The sequence below is a fragment of the Anas platyrhynchos genome, chromosome 20, assembly GCF_047663525.1.
Source record: "Anas platyrhynchos isolate ZD024472 breed Pekin duck chromosome 20, IASCAAS_PekinDuck_T2T, whole genome shotgun sequence".
NCBI lineage: Eukaryota > Metazoa > Chordata > Aves > Anseriformes > Anatidae > Anas > Anas platyrhynchos.
The window spans coordinates 10,729,297-10,752,861 of NC_092606.1; the positions used below are offsets into that span (position 1 = coordinate 10,729,297).

General features: G+C 44.4%; 1 protein-coding gene across 5 annotated transcripts in view; it reads right to left on the reverse strand.

The window, feature by feature from the left end:
* The window catches only part of TYW1B (tRNA-yW synthesizing protein 1 homolog B), a 109,135-nt gene that overhangs the window by 57,718 nt on the left and 27,852 nt on the right, over positions 1–23,565 (reverse strand). For all 5 annotated transcript variants that reach the window (XM_072026179.1, XM_027445999.3, XM_072026182.1 and 2 more), the window contains 3 exons: positions 16,286–16,338; positions 13,521–13,639; positions 2,547–2,656 (listed from right to left, as the gene is read on the reverse strand). In XM_072026179.1, coding sequence (XP_071882280.1) covers positions 2,547–2,656; positions 13,521–13,639; positions 16,286–16,338 — 282 coding nt within the window. The remainder of the gene's footprint in view (positions 1–2,546; positions 2,657–13,520; positions 13,640–16,285; positions 16,339–23,565) is intronic.

Sequence of the window (23,565 nt, forward strand, 5' to 3'; positions counted from 1 at the left end):
CGCACCCTGTGCTCCATCACAAACTGCAGGCAAACCCAGTCATCATCTGAAACAGCACGTGGCTTTTTTCAAGGTGAACATGAGTGACGATTTTGAACTCAGGTCCTACCTGATAAAAGAGGATACATATTTTTAATTTCTTTCAGGACTTTTGATTTTAACAGGTATAACACAAGTCACAGAACTACTGGTCAGAAGGGACTGCCACAGGTGTCTGGGCCAGGCTCCTGCTCAGAGAGGACAGCTGCCAACACTACTGGGGCAGTAACAGATGTGCTTAGAAGACCTGAAAGCCTCCAACGCTGGACGGTCTCTCCTCCTCTCTGAGGACCTGTCCGAGAGCTGCACCACCTTCCCTGTGCAAGCTTATTCTTATGTCCAGCCTGAATCTATCAAACAGCAACCTGACTCTGTTGTCCCTTCATCTACAATAGCAGGAGGGTCTCCTCCCAGCAGTGACAACAGGGCGATGACACCCTCACAGAACTTTCCGCTTCTTGCTGAGCTCCATGTGTCCCCATCAGCCCAAAGAGCAGCTCTCTTGAGGTGCTGCTGAAGTACAGCTCTGCTGGTCAGTGCGCCTGTCACCCCCCCTAAATCAGTACTGCCTGCAAAGCTGCTGGGGGTGTACTCAGTCTCATCATCCGCTCATGGAGATGTATAACACAGGCTCCTGGATCAACACCTGAATTACCCTGCTTGTTATCAGCCACCAACCAGACTTCAAGCTATTGATCATGATCCCTTTAGCTTGCCCAGCCACATTTCAACTAATTTAATAGCCTGGCTATCCGGAATAGACTGAATTCTGAGAAGTGCTCAGTGCTGTAAGTATTAAGCATGAATACTGCTTTGTTTATAGCTTTAACTGTTACTGCATTCCAGACGAAATCTGACATCCTACAGGCTCCTCACTCAGATGAGCCACCTGTACCCAAACCCCTGCTGTGCTGGCACTGCATCCCAGCAGCTGAATTAACAGGCTGCCATGAAACCCTGCAACGGCTCTGGGCCAGCCAGGCAGCACTGCTGCAGGTGTTCTGCCCTTCCCAAGCACTCTCCCCACCTAGCTGCAGCACAAAAGGAACACCACCAAAGCTAGGATGTGAGACCTGCACATCTTAACACCCTGCCCTGCCTCGAGCACCAGGAGCTGTGCTTTGCTCGAACTGAAGGAAGATGCACTACTGACACCAAACTACTCCTGCTGTGCCTCCAATCCTCTCACTAGCTCTTCTGTAAGGAAAACCTCCCCACCAAACTACCATCCTCTTCCCCTGTTACACTACAGCACCGTCACTTTTCTCCTGAGGAGCAATAGAACTGCAACCCAACCCAGTGGGCTGCATGCAAGGGGCAGAGTGCAGCCAGGTCTTGTTCTTGCTGCTATCCACTCAGCTCAGAACGGGAGCTCCCAGGGAGCTGGCTTCCCTGGAGCTGTTGGTCTGGGATTGCAAGATGATTCAAACCAGCCACTTCATGAATGTGTAAAACAAAGCTCATGAGGCCCCAGCTTGAGTTATTTTTCTGCCTATTACATAAGTCCAATGAGCGAGACAGAGCAACTCCCCTCCGCTGACACAAGTTTTTTTTGCCTGTCACTTTTTTAATCCATTGGGTTCTCTCTGTGCACAGCCAACATAAACAAACGGGCTCCCAAAATGACAGCCAAGACTGAGGCTCATCTTGCACGTTTTATGGACGCTTCATTTCACTCCTGCTGCTCACGCAGCCTCTGCTGTCAATTAGGAAGAGCAGAGTTCTAGACCTGCCCTGCCAAGCTGGCCAGTCCTCTGAGCACACAACGCTGACCTTGGCAAAAAGACCAAGCTTATTACACACATCTGGGGGAAAAACAAAACAAAACTAACAGCCTTCTATCTCTATATATACAGACATATAGCAAGTGAATGAACTCATGAAGATTTGATATTGGAAGCAAAATACAGTAATTTTCAAAACTTCCTAACAACTGCAGCTTCAGTTGCACACAAATATACTGAATAATTCTTAATAAATATCATCATCCTGAATGCTACCTCTCACTTGTAAGTGAGGAAAATACAGCCTGGAAGTTTCAGAGGTAACAAATGCTCTCAGGGGAATATGGCTGGACAGCATATTTCCTATTCAGTTTAGAAATTGATTCCTTTTGCCTTCCACCTGCCCTCACTTTTGTATAAGAATCAACATCACTCATCATGCGGGCTAGCTTCAGCCACTGCAGAAGCCTCTGTACACACAAAGAAAGGATGTCACTGCCAGGATGCACAACAGGCAACTCCACTGTACTCCCTCAAGGCAGCAGTAGATTCCCAACAGCTGACTCATGTTCTAAGTTCAAAAACAAGACAGAACATTTCCAAAAACAAGTAATAAGTACACCCACAAAGTTTCCTATTTGCCTATCTTTCCGAGATTATAAATCTTATGCCTCCTTACCAGCATTCTGCAGGTAACCAAAATGTTTTAATCTAAACTTTGAAAGTGGTGCTGCTGATTATCTTCCCAAAGTATCATTAATGGGCAAGAGTAAGAAAGGTTACCTTTGAACTGCTTAATCATATTCTGATGGTTCTCAATAGCCTCCTGCAAGATCATTTCAGGTTGGTCCATCTTCCATCTCCACTCTGTGCCCACTGGATTTGTATGATGTCTGAAGGAAAAGGAGACTGAGTTATTCATTGCAATTTGTACGAAGCCATCCATCACCCTGGGGACTCTGGTATTGTTTAATAAGACTGAAAAACAAGAGCAAATTATCTGCAAGATCCTGCTTCCAACAACTCTCAGATGTGACCTTTGAACACCAGTCTTCTACCCCTCTCCTCCCAGACTCTGGTCCTCTCCAGAAAGAATGGACCTTGTAGTCTAGTATAAACATTAGCATACGTATTTTGAATCATTGGTAAAAGGTTTTTAAGAAGTTAAAATGACGCTCTGCAGCCAGAAAGACCTCTTTTTAAAGAAAGAAAAACCAGCTCTACCTCCTCTTCTGACCACAGCTACATAAAGCACTTAAGAAGGAAGATCCTAAGACTCTTATGGATCCATTCTGGAAAGGCAAACTATTACCCTAAGAAGGAAAGGATTTACTTCTAAGCCAATCTTTGGTTAACACTAGTAACAAAACAGATGATAGCAGGCTACTCAAAACACATAAAGGTTCTGGGACTTCTGCAGTATGCCATAGATTCATCCAGTTAGTCTCCCAGATTTACTCAGTAGGGGCTTCTCATCACTTCTGAGACCTGCCACCCAGTTTCTGACACCCAAAGGGAAAAATTAAGTGTTAATTTAGGAATCAAACTGACTGCAGGGACAAAAAACACTGATCGTCACTCTGAGGGACAGCTGTGTTGAACTGGGATAGGCAGCCGACCTTGCCTATGCAGAGAAGACCACCCACTGTACCCACATTTTGCTTTCCTCAAAAATGCAAAAAGCATACTCAGGTGAATCGACCATTCAAGTGCCTGGAAGATACCTGAAACTTCTTGTGCCTTTATTCGTTGCCATGGGAGGATATTACTCAGCCACTGTAAGTTATCTGGAAGAACCTAATCCAGACCAGCAAGTGAAACCCCACAAAGCAACATGCTCATTCCTGGACAACTCCAACCCAAGGAGAGCCTGTACAAGAGCATGGACCTCTCCCTGGTGAGAGGAACTTCCCACTAACCTTGCTGCACTCAGGTTAGTATCGAACAGGGGTAGAAAGACGTCTAAAGGCTGCACTAAGAAAACCAAAGAATTTGTGTTTTCACCTCCTTGTTCTCTCTGCCCTCTCCTGTTTGTTCCCCAAAATACACTACAAAAGTTTTTCTACTTCTCCCCTACCAATTCTACTGTGGCTTACTGAATAACGCAATCAAAGAAGAGTAGTATATATTTGCTGTGCCTTTCAAAATAGCGTTATTAGATCAATATAGGTCTGGACAAGAAAACATCAAGCAATGCATCTTCTTGAAACTCAGTCTTATAACCAGCTGATCTCTTTTCTCTACTGCTTTCATCATCCCTGGAAGTCAGCCATGGAGAGGACTGAGGTTACCTGCCTCACTCACTCCTTCCATCTTCAAGGGCATTAGGAGATAACATTCAGTATTTAAAGGAGAAAAGAGAGACAAGGGCACTTTTTCCAGAAAGAAACGGCTGCTTTTTTAGAAGCAAATGGCCTACTGAAGACCATCAAAAGATTCCCACTGGCTGCAGCTCCACTTGAGCAGTGCTAAAACACAAATTCTAGCTCCAGAGTCAACAAGAACAGACCCTAGCCCAAATGCTGCTGTGCCCGCTTCAAGAGCAAAGATTCAAATGCTACTCTCAAACTGCTTCACCATCTCAAAGCTGCTTTAAGCAAAAACAGCTTTTTTGCATTTTTTTTTAAACGCTGCCAACATGGAAAGTTTTCTGAATGCCAACTATAAAAAGGCATTTATAAAACACTTACATGTTTAACTACATAGCTTGTACCCCATATATTTAATAGGGCAAGCTGGCAGAAGATCAACAGGCTCTTAATGCACACTGGACAACTATTAATTACTAGCGTCTAACAGCCCTTGAATTTTTAGCACATTCTGTTTATTAAACACACCGGGTCATGTCTACAAAGCTCATTTGGCAAAAAGCAGCTTCTTTTCTCCCAGGGCACAAAGCAAGGGTTTGGGGCTGATGAGATTGTTTCACAGTCCCCAGCAGAGACCGGCTTTCCCCGCCACCTTCCCACTCCCCTGCAGGCTGTCACCCCTGCATCCCCTGCCTCACCAGCTACTCAAGCCTTGAGCAGGTAATTAAGCGTGATACTCCTTTCCATCCCAAAATAACACCGCACACAAAGAAGTCCTACCCAAAACCACACACACACTAGAAAGCTCTTACTGTGTTAGAATTTGAGTCAGGAACATTTACATGACCCTTTGGAGACAAGCCATCGCCATCCCAGCACCCCACTAAGATGATGACGGCGATTGATGATTATTGATGATCAATTGATGATTGATGATTATTGATGATCAATTGATGATTGATGAATAGATGATTCCCCAGCTAGTAAGGACTGCCACCAACCAAGGCTGGTTTGCACACCTCATATCTCTGATCTACCAGTGTTATTTGACAGTGTCACCAGCACGCCCCCAATCAGACCTCTGTGAGAAAGGCGGGTGCTGCGGTGAGGCACTGCATCCCCACCCCCAGCTGCCAGGGCACGATTTCAGTAAGGCAGCTTTTGCTTTATTTTCAGGACAGGTTCATTCAACACCGCTAATTCTAACTGTGGAAAATGCCAGGGGAATTTACAACTACTTCTTTACAAAACTAGAGTTGTTTTCTCCCTGCTAAGAAACTACAGCTTGTTTATAAAGGAAATCCTTTTAAAATGACCTGAAGTGTCTGAGTTTGTGCCTCTTTTCTTTTGTCAGGGTGAAACCATGAGTACAGATGGTCTTAGGATGAGAGCCTGAAAATCTGGGCTCTAAAATGAAAGTTTATTTTGCAATCAACTCCCAGCATGGCCAGAAGAAACCAATGACCCTCTTTTAAAATGTTTGCTTTCTTCTATGAGCAAAGGTTAGCATTACGAAGTCTTTCAAGAGACTTTGTTGGAAACCGTAGCACAGGTATAAAGTATCCTTTACTCCAGTGATTGATGTCGATACCTGGCAGAGAACACGAAGGTGAGGAAACACTGGGGGCAGTGATCATGAAAGGACAGGGTACGCAATTCCCAGGAAGGGACAGGAAGGAAAAGCAGAACAAAAATAAGAGGGTTCAAGACAGCAGATCTCAATGATCCCTGAGAACCAGCAGGTGAGGTCCTAGAGGAGAAATGTTGAAGGGCAAAGGAGCTCTGGAGAACTAGAAGGTTTTTAAACCCTATTAAGGCAGAAGTGCAACTGTGGCAATATAAAGCAAAGTGTAACAAGAAACCAATCCAGCAGAATCACAGGCTCTTCTGCAACCTTGCAATCCTCCAGCTGAGAAAAAAAAAAAAAAGGAAGAACTTCAGAACACAGGGTCACAATCAGAGAGATCAATGCATAGAGTATGATACACCTAGCAAAGGATGTACAAAAGGGCCAACAAGAAAGCCTCTCCCTGTACTGACATGAGGAGCAAGCAGACAAACAAGGAAAGTTTGGCCAATACACAAGGACACAAAGCTTGTTCCTCCGTGATAACAAGGAGCGTTGGCACCTCCTCTTCCTAATGACAAAGGGACAAACCAGATGAGACTAGGAAAGGACAAGTTAACAATACTTCTCTAAAAAGTGTTTTCACTCGGGTGGTAACCTTGCCCTGGAATGTGCTGGATGAACCAGCTGACGGAGCATCACGGTGGGTAGCAATAAGCTGAAAGTGTGTGGCCAACACAGAAATGCAACTTCAAAAAGACTACAAGACTGCAAGTGCAACGCCTGCTTTAGCAGGAATCGAGGATTTCTGTATCAGCCCCTCTTAACTTTGAATTCCTTGGCACTCAATGGATTAAGTGTTTGTGATTTCCACACCCCCTTGAGAAGACAGCCTGCAGATGATAACAGCCAACAGAGAACATTTCACACCAAGACCACCACGTAGGTGTGGTGGCCACCTTGTAGGCAAAGGAGAATAGAAGAGTTCAAGCTTTGGACTCTGATTTACCCAATATTTTCACAATTTGACCAAGGAAATGTTCTGTAGAAGGCACTATTTTTAAAGAGTGGTGGAAAACTTAGATCTGCGATCAGTCGCCACTGCTTCAGAAGGCCACCAGACCTGGCCAGAAGGACAGCTGCAGGGCGCGTGTGGAACTGGCCCCATTCAGCGGTTTCTTAGAGCTGAGCAGCACAGGAGGGGGGCTTGCCACAGCCCCAGGTGGAACCAACACTTCTGGAGATGCAAACCCACAGCATGCCATTAGGAACAGATCACCCGCTGGTTGAGGACATCACCGCCCTGCTGGTGACAAGCCGCCGTAACCTGCCACTGGCTGCAAAACGCAGCACAGGGAGGCAAAGAGCTGGGGAGCGCCTCCTCCACGAGGGATGGGATAGCGAGGACGGGCTGTTCTCCAGGCATGCAGAATCACAAATGGCCTCAAAACAACAGTGAGGAGGGATGCCTGGTTCTACCAGTCCCCCTGCAGACCAACGCTGCAGCATGCTGCGAGGGGAGCACTGCTTCGTGCCTCTAAGCACAGGCAGCACGCAGCCATCAAGCAGGACCGACACAGGCTCACCTGGACCTGCCCTCTGCAGAGGATGCACCAGAGACTTCATGTCTCAGATTGTTTTACAAATCACACAACACTCACTTTAAAAAGAAAAAAGTAAGTTGATAGGCATTTTTAGTTTTTTGTTCTTATCTAGACTGTTGTCAGAGAAAAAGGAACAATGTACCTACAGAAACTTCCCATTAAATATTTTTTTTGTGTTGCTTTGAGAAGTCTTTTGTTAGGTTTAGGAGTAAGAAAAATAGTTTATAATGAATAAATTTGGCAAAAAACATTCAAAACACATGGCATTAACTCAGCAGAATGTAGGAATAAGCTATTTGGCCTGTTCTCCCACGTGCCTGGTGACAGAACGAGGGGGAATGGGCTTAAGTTGCGCCAGGGGAGTTTTAGGTTAGATGTTAGGAAGAACTTCTTTACCGTAAGGGTTGTGAGACACTGGAACAGGCTGCCCAGGGAGGTGGTGGAGTCACCATCCCTGGAAGTCTTTAAAAGACGTTTAGATGTAGAGCTTAGGGATATGGTTTAGTGGGGACTGTTAGTGTTAGGTTAGAGGTTGGACTCGATGATCTTGAGGTCTCTTCCAACCTAGAAATTCTGTGATTCTGTGATATTTTAGAGAAGAAAACACTGGGGAAATAAGTCCAAAATCAAATTTTGGATATCTAAATATCCAAAGAAAACTCATTTTAACAGTGACAATAGTGAGTATTTTAGAAAGAAAATTTGGACATCCATGTTTTGAAATCAATTTAGGTAAAAAAAAAAAAAAAAAAAAAAATAAAAGATTTTTCAGAAACATAAAAAACCCATGGCTGATTTATTTTTTCATCCCAAATCCAGCAGCTCAGAGCACTTCCCTAGAACACGCTGCAGCTGACCTCCCTCCAGCTCCAGGGGAGTGCTCCCCCCCTCAACGCGCTGCCAAATCACAAGGTGCAATTTTTCCTGAGATAGTCATGGTACAACTGCCTACAACTCGTGGCACTAACAACAGTGATTGCTTTAGATGAGGTTGGATTTGCCAGCTACCCCAAACAGAGGGGACTGAGCTTCACAAGGCTCTAGACAAATCCCCTTTTTGAACTCGCATTTCCGAAGTCTTAAGGACAGAAGACGGGCCAATGCTGAAGAATTACACCCCAACCCTCAGATGTCAAAAATACTCACCTTTTATAAGCAGGGCACAGTTTATAGAACAGCAGGTGCTGCTGAGCACCTCCCAGAGGCCTGCCAAGGGCTGTGTCGGTGTATTTTGTTCCTTCCCAGAAGAAACAGGCACCGTGCTCAGCACAGCATAAGAAACCATCCCAAAGGCAGCCCTCAGATGTGCAGGGTCACTTTCAGAGCCCACAATCGCTCCATCAAGTTACTCATTGCTGTAACTGGCTACCAAGTCACCTACAGTACCTAACAAGACACACGTAAGCATTCCCTTAGCCAGTGATCTGGTTACAGTCACCACTAACGCCATAAATACACAGATTGGCCATGGCAGCTACAAAAGCCAGTAACAAGTCCAAGAATACAAAAATGCACGCGGCTGTGAGATGAAAAGCACAGACTTCAGCCCCAGGAAGTGCTGGCAGGCTATTTTTTGTTCCCCTGTGAGCCTTTTACATAACAATAGCAATGAAAATGCTCCTCACTGCACAGGGTGAGCTGGGAACCCTCCACAGTAGATGCCCCACTGGGGCTTTATTGACCTCAAGGTCACTGACAGGAACCTTACCGCTATGCTCCCATGCCTGGATTTGGCAAACCAGCATCTCACCATTACCAAGGACCACGCTTAGCAGTGCGGTCTTTTGTACCGCACAGAGCAACTGATCCAACTCCATCCTGCTCTAACAACAAGCACCAACGGCACTGGCAGTGCCTCAGCAGAGCCCCAATGCTCCCGTGTGCCAGCACAGAAGCCCCCAGCCAAGCGAGACCCAGAGGCTTGCTCCCACCTCACCCGATGGACCCCACCAAAGTGTTTCCACAAGAAAAATGCCCAACAGGTGACTGCAGTGCTGGCAGAGCAGCACGTAAAGGCACCGAGAGAAACATTCTCTACTCTATCGAAAGTAAAAAAAAAAAAAATTGTGTTCAGAAATTACTTGTGACATTGGCTCAGGTTTTACCAAGGATGAGCCAGCTATATTCTGCCATCTGCCCCTCCCCTTTCATTTACATGGTTACCTCCAGGTAAATAAACCAGTGAAAAAAATAACACTGAAAAGGGTGAACACCTCACCATGTACTACTACAATTCTGTAAACAAAAACAGGAGAATTAGACTTATGCTGGGAGAACAGTCTCGCTCTGTTGAAACAAGAACAGGTGACTAGAGATGCCAAAAGGCTTCCTGAACTTCCAGGCTCAGGTTCCAAACTTATTTTACAAATCTGCATTGCTGTCAGCTCCTTTGATATCATATTTCACATTTCCCTGACAAACTTCACCTCTGGAGTAGTCCTTTAATAAAAATAAGCTTTGTTTTGATCTGTTTTCAGTTTTCAAGCACCTCTCCTGTAGGAGATTAATATTATTTTTTTTTAATCTCTTCATTTTGCAGGGCTTACTGTAATCACTGGCTTTTGGCCACGTACATGCAGACAGTCCAAACAGTTTCAGCTGTTGCCTACTGTACAAGTTAAAGCTGGAGCCTTCAAGTACAGGTACAAACAATATAAAGCTACAAAAGAAGAAATATGAACACATTTCTTTATGGGATATTTTATTCTGTCTGGTTTGCCTCTTCCTCAGATGCAAAATAAAGCCTATTAATTTAAATCTTATTTAGCTGTTCCATTGCTCCACAAAAATTGATCGTGTTTTAGACACTCAGCCAGAGGACATAATCAAATCAGGTTTGCCTGGTGGCTGTGCCGCAGTACAGTGTCAGAAAGCCTCAGTCCCCACACTTGCTCTAATTGATTAAGAGATTCGGTCATTTGCACATTTCCATTTAGACAATTAAGCTAAAGAGACACTACAAACAGCGAGACCAACTGAGTGCAATAATGGATAGCGACGGACTATTTCTGTAGGGACAGTTATAAGTTAGGGATGTTGCTGTAACTAAAATTTGGTGGGTTTGGTTTTGTATTTTTTGTACCCCCTCTTGCTTTTATTGCAGCACCGCCTTGCAGGGGAACAACACACAAACGAACGACCTGCCACATCGCTAACCTGCACCAACAAACCACCAGCCACAAGGGGAATGGAAGCAAGGGCCAGCGGCCAGCCCAGCAGGGGGCACAGGCAGGTTACCCACCAGCCCGGAGGAGGAAGGTCTCTAGAGCACAAGTCAAGCTGCATCTTTTATAAGGCAGCCCAACTGTCCAAGTGTTTGGGGGTTGGCTCCACCCGCAACGCCTGGTCTGGGGCCAGAAGGCATCAGTCATGACCAGCCAGCTGCAATGACATCCAATTCCCAAGGAACGCTGCTGAACTACAGCATTTCTTGCCAAAGTGAGGAAGAGAAAACAAACAGGCTCCTCGGCCTTTTCCTCAGTGATCCTCGGAGAGCCGCAGTGAGTTATGCAGCTGGAAGTACTGGCAGCCTCTACAAATGTCAAAATCCTGAAAGGGATCAAGGAAAAAAAAAATCACAGCAGTCTTATCTGCAGCTTAGTGCACAGAGCTGCACAACAAGGCCAGCAAAGCATAAAACCTGTATTAAAAACATTTTGCCAACTGTAGATCAAAACTATCGTTTCCTATGTCTCCAACAGCACAGATGGTAACTGCTAATAAGAAGGTAATATATTTATACTACCCAGCCACTGGTGCTTGTAATTTTGCATTCAGCCTCATGTGATTAAGCATCTGCAAGGAGTGGTGGGTTTAAAGTAAGAACTGTGTAGATGTTGCTGGATGTTTGTGAACTGCAGTGACATGTAACAGGTAATGACAGAAGTGGACGAGGAAGTCTCCTTTCATCCAACTAACCGGACCTGGCGCAGCTTGCAGCCATGGGAAGGATTGTAGCAGCACAAGCACAGGGTCTGAAAGCGCTGCCAAAGCCGAGGAGAAAGCTTCATTCAGTGACAGTTCTGGTTTATGTCAAGCTTAAGGTGTACATAAAATGAGCCGTGAGATGAGATGCAAACTGAACCTTAAGTCTTCAAATCCAGAGGTCAGAGATGAGCAGACAGCTGCTATCCACATGGACAAGTCCAACAACTGCAACCCATTTCACCTACTGAAGGTGAATGAGAAAGTTTTTCGGCACAGTCCTCTGGAAAGCTATTTGCTTGTATTCAGGTTGTTACCATTAGCAAAAAAAGCATTCCAGCACTCAGTATGATTAGAGCTACACGTTTCCAGGATTCTTCTCAAAGTGCCAAATGACACCTCCAGAATGATGAGTCACATGGAAGGTATCACACTTTGCAATTTATCCTAATTTACACTTGTTTGACCTCTCCAGCTCAGCCCCATACTCTAGGTACAGGCTGGGATACTGCTGCTAAGAAATGCCAGAGTTGGGTCATTTTGAAGGGGAACAGCATTAAATGGTCTGCAGTGCAATACTAGGAACAAAACACTATGTTTTGGTGATGTTATTGCTTTCTATTTGCTGTTTATGATGTACCTTCTGTGTAGGGACAGAGGGACAATAATACGCATGGCGGTCTTCCTCCTAGCAGTACAGCCACCACTGCAGAATTAAATGCACTACTGCTAGCTGATACTTGGAAAAAAGGAATAAGCAGTACATTTTTTGTTGCAGTCATCAGATTGTTATTACAGGCTCTGAAGAAAAGTGGTAATACTTGCCAGTTGCTGTCCTTTCAAGCCAGGATACAATGAAAGCCCATCAAGAGCACCAATTAACATTCTGGAACAGGCTCCCAAACGCAAACTTAACAGGACAAGTGGTATCTGATGCTTATACTTAATACTAATATGGAAGGCAGCGTCAAAGTGCGTTCAAAGTTTCAGCAGCACTTTTGTGTGGATGCTGTCATTTAAATATTCTCTTGAAACATTTGCATTATTAGAACTTGATGACTGTGAGAGACAGGAAACAGTACTCAGAAACGCAGCTGTTTCGGCATGAAAATACTGGTACATTGGACACCCAGGCTCAGGGATGGAATAGCTGCTGCTGGCAGACAGCCCCCTAGGGTAGACAAATAGCAGAGGACGTGCAGCCCCCATGGTTTGAAATAGCTAGCAAGGCAGAAGACAAAAGAGCTCAAAGAATAACCTCTGTGTCCTCCCACTCGGTACACTTTCACGTCATTGCTTTTATTTCTGCTGAGCTTCTCAGTCTCACCGATCCCATCCTGCACTCCCCCTGCCTAGCAAAAAACTCCCTCTGAAATCCAGGCGTTTTGGTGAGTTAGCAGTGCTAGAGCAGCTGACAGTTCAGATCTAGGCAAAGCTCATTTCCTTCAGAGAAATGACAGTGAAGTAATTCCTTCGAGAAAAGGGTCACTTTACTAGCTAAAATGGAAAATCATTTATTAACTACTGTTTTAGAAAGGCAACAGTTATGAAGTCATCACTTTTCACTCACTGAGAATGTGAATTGCAGTGTGAAGGTAAGACAAAAGATCCAGTTTCAAAGAAAACAACAGAATATTTAGCACCTTGGTGGCTTTGCACAACATGAGGGCCTGTCCACGTGCTCCAAAGCACCACAAGCCAGTCCCAGACAGTGACCTCAAAAGGGAACCATACTGCTGTCAAGTGCTGGCTCCTGCCAACCCTTTCAGAGCAGGGTGCAGAGGGACTTGTAGGCAGTTGATAAAGAAAAGCCCATCTCCTGTCTCCCTGATTTCTCCTTCCACCAGCTGGTCTGAACTTGCTGGGGCCCCAAGATGTGGCTGCAGAGGACCCTGCTCTAGGGAAGGTAGCGCTGGGGAGCCATCAGATCTTATTCAGCCTCTAGGAAATACAGTCTCCCACGCACCTACCTCAGGCCCAAGCCATAGGCTCCACAGCTCTCCAAGGAGGAGTGCAGGCAGATGCACGAAGGCCTGGGTGAGCACAGCTCCCTTCCTCACTCCTCCTCACACTTGCAAATGGAAAAGGACACATGAATGACGCTGCCCTATGTTTGAGGATAAGGACAGGGACGGAGTGGTGCAGAACAAAGCCCAACTGGCCCACGCAGTTGAGTAGAGCAGGGCACAGGATTAGCACCGTGGACAGACATCCCTCTTACGTAGCTATTGCCCTGTTTCTTGTGTTGCTGTTCACAGTACAGGATTCCTCTCCCCATGTGCAATAGCACTGAAAGACTGTAATACATAACTAGGTGATCTCCCCCCAAAGCAAAACTGCAACAATATTTTACCTCCAGCAAAACACACATTTGTTGGCACAAGCAAGGCTCGGCGTGGCTTCCATGCAGCGATGGCTCTCAATTCCATAAAATGTGTGCTTGTAGCAGCCGCCTCGGCCTCGAAGCATCGACTGGCAGCAGAAAAAGACACAAATACTGAGAAAGTTAAAACACATTATCTGTAACCAAACCAAGTGTAAAGATTTAAAGTCTGCTCCCTGGGCATATTTGCAGTTTTCAATCACTAGTAAATTTGGTGTTCAGCCACCTGTGATGGGTACAGCGAGCCAGGTCACAGCTATGCAACAGGTCAGAATAATGACAGATGCAGTCTGTTTTAAGAAATTCCTAATAGGCATATCACCATGCAGTCTGATTGTGTAAGTTTCCTCTCACACAGCTTTAAACTTGACACCATAAGTGCCTTGTTTCTGTAAGGATCTATCCAGACAATCATCATCTTCTCACTTGCAGCACCAAAGCATAACTGTGCTCCACCGAACCTTTTAACTGAACCAGCCAACAGAAGAAAGCAGGTAAAGCCACTTAAGCCATAAGAAATATTATTGCAAGAGCCCAATAAAGAGTAACAAGGATCAATTTAAACGCTGCACTATGAAACACTCAATTCTTTCCATTTGTCTAGTAAAGCATTTCTTTTAGCACTAAATTAAATAAATATCCTGACCTTATAAACCCTCATTCACACCAGTCATTGGCTCCAGCAGGACATCGCACGTTCCTTCACAGAGCCGCAGCAGCCTTCCCACTGGAATTTGTCTCCTATTTAGTATGCAAGTTGCTTGGAGCAAAGACTGTCTTTCATTATCTCAGTTAAATAATAATAAATGAGAAAGGATCTTTACCATTCTCCAGAGAAAATTTGAAATATAACATAATAACTTTTAATCTATCTTTCTCTACCTGAAGTGTCCTAGTGATCCAAGAGAAAGTTTCCACTGAGCACTAGGGAAAGAATAGGTAATGCCTAGCATATGTACAGCATTGATGGAAGATTAAACAAAATAGAAAATATCACTTATTCTACCCATCCCTCAAATGACAGAGGTTTCAGGAGACTCACAAGTTCTAGGAGAGCAAGTTGTATTATGGATTTCATAAAACAGGCAAATTGGACCCTGCCTTAAATTTGCAGGGTTTATGCTCTTTTCCAGAATACGACAGACACAATCATTTTAATCTGAGATATCACTGTGGAGCGCTGCTTAATACTATTCCTCGTAGCCCTGGCTCCTTCTCTCCACTGATACAAATCTGGAACAAACCTCCTGAAGACACTCACATATTGGTGTGAATCTGAGTCAAAGCCACTGCCTGTAACCAATTTCAGCTCAATTTATTAGAAGGCTTTATGTTCAATTCCTGCTTAAGCTAAAAATAGTATGGTACTATCTAAGCACACAGAGCTGCTATTTATTTTGTGAAATGGCTTTACAGTGCTGCATTAAATTTCAGTTCTTTAATAAAAATAGGTTCTCTGGTTTTCTCTCAGTCACAGCATTGATGAAGTCTGACAAGTTTTTCTTTAAACATTTCGTGGCCTTCTCTGACGCTAAAAATGATGGAAGAGAAATATTTGCAAGAGTAAACAGCAGAAGCATCACTGGGATCAGTATGTCTCAAATATTCATGACAATACAACGGTGGGCTCTTTAAGCTGTTCACAAGAACAAGTCTTTTGATAAGACAGTTCATTGATACCAGCCATTTCAATAAAAACCTCACTGCAGCCACCCACTTAGGTGATTGCCATTCAAAGAGCTCTTTTCAAAAATAAACAAAGTTAATCATGCAGCAAAAAGAGAGCTGAGAGACCAAGGAACTGATCGCTGCCACAGCTCAAGAATTAGATGCACTGGCATTTTGATGAGATGCTGATTCCTGGTTTATCATCCTGCGAATGCTGAAGGCTTGAGCACGTTAAAATCAATGTTACTCCTCAAATGTATACCATTACAGGCCAGCTTTCAACTTCAGAGCTGCAAACTGCTTCTCAGGGACCTGCAGAGGACAACTAAAACACACATTCCAAAGCAGCTGACGTTTGTTCTATAGGGCTCTGAACCTCCACTGGGAAAAGTCTTAAGCCTGCAAACAAACTACTTGAAAAGCTAATGGCTTACATAGCCTACAACTATAGGACTTGGGGGATGATTTTTTTCCACCTATATATGCATACACACACACATATATATACCCACGTGTATATTATGTACAGCTATAGATACACACACCCCCAAAGACTAAATTTAAAAAACTCCTAGTGACAGTTACTTTGCTATCTAGACCTTAGCAAGTGTTGCAAAATAGTGGAGGAACATTGCCTGTTACAAATCAGATGCCTTAGTCACAGAACAACAGGTTTAATGAGTGCCCTTGTGCTCTCATTTGAACGTAGCGATGGACTGTCATCTTTGTTTCAGAAGACCTCACACCTATGACGAAACCTTCCCACTTTCCTGTGGCGTTCTGCTCCTGCCATATATTTTAGTAGGTAGGAGATATTTTAGCAGACAGCAGAAACGGGAAAAACAACAACAGAAAATGATGTTCCCAGCTCTTTGCCACAGTCATGTTCTCACTCTTAGCAGCAAGTTTTTAATAGCTTGAAATGCAGAACTACAGCCTGTAAGACAGAATGTTTTCTTGCAGGTAATATCACATTTTTAAAGGGTATTTCACATGTAAGTTGTAATACCTGAATAAGTCTCTAGCTTTATCTTTTTATTTATTTATGAACTGAGAAAAAAGCATACCTTTGTCCATCGACAAAGCTTCACCCCAGAATGGCTTCCGATCAGCTTGTAACCTGAAGACAAGAGGTAAATCAAATGATCAATTTCAGCCTGAAATAGCTGACACACAAAATAAGGGGTAACAGAATTATTAAGCATCTCCACCTCAGTGCTGCTTTTCCCTGTTAGCACAAGCGCAACACCAAGATCAGCAATGCCCGCGCACATCGCTCGTCACTTGACTCTGGGAGCCCACACATCCGAGCAATGGCCATGGCCACCCAAGGGACTTTGGCCTGCTTGAAGCAGTTTTTTCCAGAGGGGATCTATTTGTACTGCTCAGCTCTCTGAATCATTCTGGGGTGGCCTTAAGACTTCTCCAAGTAACAGGGTAGCCCTGCAACAGCGGTGTGGGACACCTGCATTGACCCCAAGGGATGGGACATGGAAGGGAGCAGGACAGGGCACCAGCAGCTTCTCCTGGCCCTAAGCAACTACTCCTGACCTGACTCTTCCTCAGGACCAAGGAGACCTGTTCCTGCTCCTCAGCAGGTCTGACCAAGCCTGGAGAACAACATCTGATTGACCGTGCAGCTGCAATGGTGGAAGAGAACCAAAATACAGGGCTCAGTTTGAACTCAAGCTTCATGGGTTCACCAACACCACACACACCATCTCCCCTGGCCATGACAGAGCCACAGTAATCAGATAAGCAAGGAAGCCACTACTCCACACCCAGAGGAAAGCTGATTTCACATCATTTCGCACTCCTAAGCCAAGATCAACACAATTTTATTTAAATTTATTGGCCCAGAAGGATTAATTCTACAGTGTCTGTTAAGCACTAAGTACTATTATTACCCAAACTGCTTGAGTTAGGTTATTTTCTTCTTTGAAAAAAGTGCTTAGAGACCAATGTGTCTGAAGGATTAAAAATCACTTCAGAAATCAGCATAAAAATAAGAGGGATTTGAGAAGCCTCGTGGTGTCACTCATGCAGTAGCATTTATGCATCTGTGTGGCCTGGCTGTCCAAACCCAGCACATCTCCACCAGAAGCTTTGGGCAGATGTTTTTATTAACACTTTCAAGGGAAATCAGACTTCAGGTCTCAAGCCTCCTTCCTGCTCCTCCTACCCAAGAGGGGGTAAAAATACCTGTTCATAGAAGCAGCCTTCACCTGGTGAAGGAAACGGGCACAAGCACCCTGCCTGGAACTGGTCACCACGTCTCATGCAGCAGGGCCCCAGGGAAGCATGACAGCACCCCAAAGTCCCCTGCACCTCCAAGTACACAAAGCCAGCCAGGAACTAAAGTGACAGCAGATGCCGTAACAGCTGCAGCAGCTAGAAATTAAACAGTGTGAAGACATGCACAGCTAACAAGAAATCACACAGCATCTAGAGCACGCTGCTTCCACTACTCCGCCACTGAAATCCAGCAGAGATCTGACCAGACTCCTCTTACTTGTTGACCTTATGTTGCTCCAGTCTCCTTGTGCAGCTTCTTAACCTCATGGGAGGGTGGACAAATGTAGTTTTAGCTTGATCTGTTCCCTGATCAGCTCTCCAAGAGACTGCGTGAACGGTTGGGTCATAGCAAGGGGGGTGATTGGCAGAAACCAGTGGTGGGGGCCCCCTTTTGATGGCAAAGGGACGGACAGCCAGGTTAAGTGAAGGTTCAGAGACTTCAGTCTGCTCCCAAGAATAAGCCCTGAGCTCCCTCTCCCCTCAACTCAGGGGGAATGGACAACATTTCAAACTCATGCTCCTTGCACATATGCCTGGGTTAAGTAAATGCAGCAAGGAGGAGAGAACTGATGCAAGCCAAAAAGCCTTGGTATTTTACCAAGCTGATCATCCAGCCCTTTCCTGGAGAAGACATCAACATTACCCTGATCAGCACTTCTGATATGGACCTGATGTCCGGCACAGCCAGGGGTGATATTGAAGTCACCATCTAGGACTGGATGTAGCATCTCCCTGTCGATCCTTGTGTGAGACAACCAAATCCCCACAACTGAATTTGGCAGTATCACATCATCTCCTCTTACCCTGAGTCTCTCCTGTTCATTTCTTCTGCATTTCTCTGCAAAAAGGTTTGTCCAGCAAGGTCTAATCTCAGAGACCTCCCTGTACTGCTAGAATTCATATCCTTACAGAATATGATGAGCATGGGAAAGCCAGACTCTGCTGATATCAACCACTGCAGCCCTAGTCGTCATGTTATATTTCTCAGAACCCAGCAACAGTGTTCCTATAAGATTATTCTCTCAGATTGTCAATAGAAGTAATGTGGCTGCTTTAAAATGAGTTTTAGATTAAAATTAAATTGGAACTAGGGCACGCTTGCCCAAATCCACTACTGCGTTGCTTAACGGAAGAGAGGAAGCAGCTACACTGGACAAGGTGCCAAACTCAGGAGCCCAAAGCTGCAACACTTTCTCTTAACTTACTTAGACCAACTTCCACCATGTGGAGCGCCCACAGCTTCCTATAAAGGCCAAGAAAATTGTACATGTTCAACATCAAAACAGAGGCTTACAAACTTCAGCCAGCTTTAGCTATGAGAAGGGGCTTACTCATCTTATTTGCTGCTGCCAGGAGTCACAGCTAGAGTTACTGGAAGAAACATCATATATTTGCAGAACTTCTTAAAAGCACTGCACAAAGCTTTTGAATTTGAGTCTTCACTGCATGGGTAGCTCTGGTAGCCAGTCTAGTTACCTTGCCAAGCCATCACAGCGATCATGGACCATGACACATTTTTTCAGACTTGGAAATTAGACCAAGTATCAGCAACCACGTCTGTACGCTCTTTACATCTATTGTGAGCAGAGTCCCTCTGACTCTAAAGCCTGTTTCTTTGAGCACTATATTTTAGCCCCCAGTTTGGACTAAAAGAAGAAAATGCAAAGGATTATGCAGGAGCCAAGAAGTGCTGAGCTTCAAACCAGCCCTGGTAAAGAACATGCCAGAGAACCAGTTTGAGGGTCTCACCCATTACGTTTCTGCAGCAGTTTCTGCAGAACAACCCCTGGGAAAACTCAGGCCAGCTCACCTCTGCCACGAGCTGTGCCACAGCTCCACCGTGCCTCTGTCAAGGCTCTTCTACAAATGGTAGCTGAATCATACCTTACTGACAGCCCCAGAACCTGCACCTATGCATGCCAGAGCTCACAGCACACACACTTACTTCTTAAGCTTGCTCTTGGGAAGTATTATTGGGAGCAATAACTCTAAGTGAGTATTTGGATGCAACACCCTCCAAATACATTGTATTGTCTCAATGGGACTGGGCTCATAACCCTTACGTATCTTCAGATCCTAAGGCTCAACAGAAACATCCTATTTCATCTACAGCCTAATATTCAAAGGCGTCCTTAAATTACCAGCAGGTTAAATAATAAGCTCTACTCAGTAAAGGCACAATGTCTGATCACAAGTGTGTATTTTAGTTGATTGCACACTAGATTATAAATTTTGGATGACCCAGAAACCTGCCAAGCTTCACTGAAATTCGGTGTCACTGTCATAAAGACTTGAATTAAGCTTTTAAACAAGCTTTTGGGTGAAATTAGTTTCATCAGGCAGTAGGCCAATAAACATTCGGTGATTGTTTGCCCTGAGAATCAAACTGGAGTTTAATAGACCACAGACGGACTTTTAACCAAAAGAGATGGCCTCTGTAACAGATGGTGAATGCCCCATCATCTAGTACAAAACAGTGCTGCAACTGTTTAAGACCATTACAGCATTTCAACTCCATCACGTAAATAGTTTATAAAGTCCATTCTCTGAAATTTTAAGAATTTATTGAGGGACACTGCTGAACTTTCAGCCTCAGATACATACCGTAGGCAGGACACCACTGTCTATATATACACACACACATCTCGCATTGCAGGAAATTGAGGTATTTTGGTGATGTCTTTGCTAGATTGTTTTACCGGTGTCACATAACATGTCTCCAAATTTGGATTAGCTACATGCACATGTGAGTAAGCACGGTAATTCTGAAAGCAGAATAACCAAGATAACTTAAATTTCTACTAGTACAACTGTCCACATATTAGAAGCAGCATCATATCTGCAGTCAAAAAAATGCATCTGCAATAGTCACATCCACAACTTTAAGATTCCTCTGACTATCCTAACACGGCCAGATGTCCAGGAGAAAACCCGAGGGCACCTTCCAGTACAGATGTTTACACTACCAAAAGCATGCTTCAACTAAAGACTTTGAAAGCACAGAGGTAAAGATTTTAAATAAAAGAATCAAGCAGATGAGTGGTTGTAAAGACCCCAAAAGGCAGAAAGACTTAAACACCCTGTGAGAATTCAGTAACTGTAAGCTTGGCGAAAGCCAATCTGATGTCACGTTATGCTTCAAAAAAAAAAAAAAAAAAAAGTGACTTTCAGAAAGCTTTCTTCAGAAGAACAAGTAATATGCAGCTGACAAATCAGCATGGTTCTATCAAGCAATCTCCTTAAATAAAAACCTGTTTTGAAGCAATGATTATTCCTTAAAGCTGAAAACACAGTAAAGAAAGTGGAACTTCAAACTAGGGGAATATTTACAGAGAAAAGTTTCCAGTTTCCTGCCATTTTGCAAGCTTGCTGGTTAAAAGGCCTGAACCGAAGGTTACAATACAGCAGTAATCCATCACCAGCATTGTAAGGACCATTTTGAAAAGCTGTAACAATTGCTGCACTCCAGCTCCCGTCTCAGAGACAGCATTCTGACTAATGCTGGAAAACAAGTAAGAAAAATAGAAGAGTAATTTGAGAAAGGAACCTGTTCAAATTATATCAGCATTTATACCAAAATAGAAAGAGGTAGGATCAGGGAATTGGAAGTTTTCAGATCGCCCGAGCACGGTAGGAGAAACCTCGGGTTTTATTTCTAGCACTGCTCAATCTTCAAGAAATCCTTGCAAAGCACATCTCAGAGTCAACTTCTCTTCTCTTTTCTTTTTTTTTTTTTTTTTCCCCAAAAAAGCTTTTTTGAAAAAAATTGCTCTTAAGGAGCAAAAGGCTAGTGAGTTGTGGAAGGGCTTGCTTCCACGCACTCATGGCAGATAAAGGAACATGATAAAGGATTGCAGGACTATACCTTACACGCAAAAGATATTGTAGTTCAAAATCAGATGGAAAGTTTGCTCCATCAGCGGAGCTGCCAAAATGCTGCTTCAGATCATTCTCATCATAAAGAAAACACAGAATTTCTTGAACATTTTTAACTCGTAGTAAAAGCCTGCTGAAGCCGCTGCAAGAATCACAGCTGCTATGTCAAGCAAACCAAACCTAACCTAGAATCAAGAAAATGAGACTGGTGAAGGTCAAGGATGGAAATGCCAGTAGATCCAAGTTCCAGCAGCAACAGCTGTCCATGAAGGAGCCAGTAAATTCTTAATGTCTGGGTTTTCGCTTAAACCCAGATGTCCATTTTAATCCAGTAGCACTGTTTCCCTTGCAGCACTGAATTGCCAGGGCACCAAGGGCATAGGAATATAAAACCTCCAATACTCAAATGTATGATATCTAGTCAAATTCTGCTTTTGACAGACAGACACAGAGACGACTGATACTTTCACCTGCATCAGCTAGCGCTGAAGGATAACAAAAGAAAACCTGTCTATATCTGGCATCTTTGACAAAGCAAAGTCTAAGACCATTTGCAGAGCTGTCGTAGAGTGTTTGCCATGCAGGAGTGATGCTCTTGACCTCCACCAGAAGCAACTCCAGCAAGGCACACCTCATCTTCAAGAAGCGAGGCCATGGGCATCTACAGCATGGCACCTCATCCCATTTTAATTGAACCTCCAAATCAAATGCAAGTTCTTGAGACCTCTTACCATGGAGAAGATTGAGAAATGGGATGTCCAACCCCTTAGCCCCAGTAGTTTCACCAGCTTCCACACTGGCTTTGCCATCCCAAGATGAGAACAGCTGCCCTCTACCCCCAAAAAGCCATCTTCACAGACATCCACCACCACTCACCAGAGCAGCCATCAGAGAACAGAATGAACATGCTATGGACAGAAGTCACCTCCCCATTGCTCCCAGACACTGTGCAGATAAAGACCTGCAAAACAAGTCACCCAACTAACTGAATAGCAAAAGGACCCTACACCTTTGGGACGCTGGGAAGACAAGCTCCACTGAGGAGGAGAGCACATCCAATCCTGTTTTGGCTGAAAAGCAAGAGAGAATGTGGTGGGACTCTCAAACAGGCTGTCTCACAGAAGAACCAGCTTCCCCAGAAACATGCCCTGCACTGCCCCAGCCAGCAGCCCCAGCTCAGCACAGAGCAACAGCTCCATGGCCAGGACCTCAGGCTGCCCTCTCACCCACCCACCCTCCCATGGAAGACCTTCAGGTCCCCACAGTGCCTCCCATACCCCTGCCTCATAACTCCAGCTCCTCTCACATCCTTTATCTATTTTGACTGGCCTGATGACTGGGTAGGATGCAGCAAATATGCCCAGGCTACAGCTAAACCCTTGCCAACCAGCAGCAACCAGCCAACCAAACACGATGGGGCATAGCTTGGAGGTCTGAATTCTCAACTGAATTGGAGGAACTGAATTCTCAAAATTGAAACATTTTAGAAGTGCTCAATATCTTTAAGAACTTAAAAGTCAGTGTCAGCTTTAGCAGAAACTGTCCTGCCAGGTCAAAAGGTTTAAGTGGAAGAAGGCAATCAGCCTGCACAGCTCTTTTCCTTAAGTAGCCCGAACTAATACACAGAGAATTAACGTTATTAGAGAAGAGATTGTGCTGGCTTTTAACGAAGTTTTCAGTCATTCTGAGCACATTTCTTTCTCTACACGTCCATTTGTATAAAGATGGTGACCCCTTGCCTGGGGAAAGTGCTGTGTTATGAAGAAAGGATAGCAAATTTTATCCTTGCCTAAATATATCTTGTACTTTGTTCCAGCTTAATAGACTTAATTTCAAAAGACCAATACTCTCCAAAGCCCTTCCAAAATCTAAAAATAATGGGTGATCTTCAAATACAAGTGAATTTATACTTATTTTCCTCTGTTATATAGGGTAACCACCAACCCCAATAACTGCACACAAGGGAAGAATCAGGCCCACAACGCTGAGTTTTGGCTATCTAATCTGCTACTGATAAGCTGCTACATCTGCGCCAGCACATTAGTATTGCAGTCAGCTCACCACCAGCTCTTGGCAGCTTCCACGCTGTTGGACTTGAGCATCTTCTGCTTCCTGGATTCTTCCCCGTTAACTGTGTATTTCCCATTTATTTACACAGATATTTTTAAGGAACAGC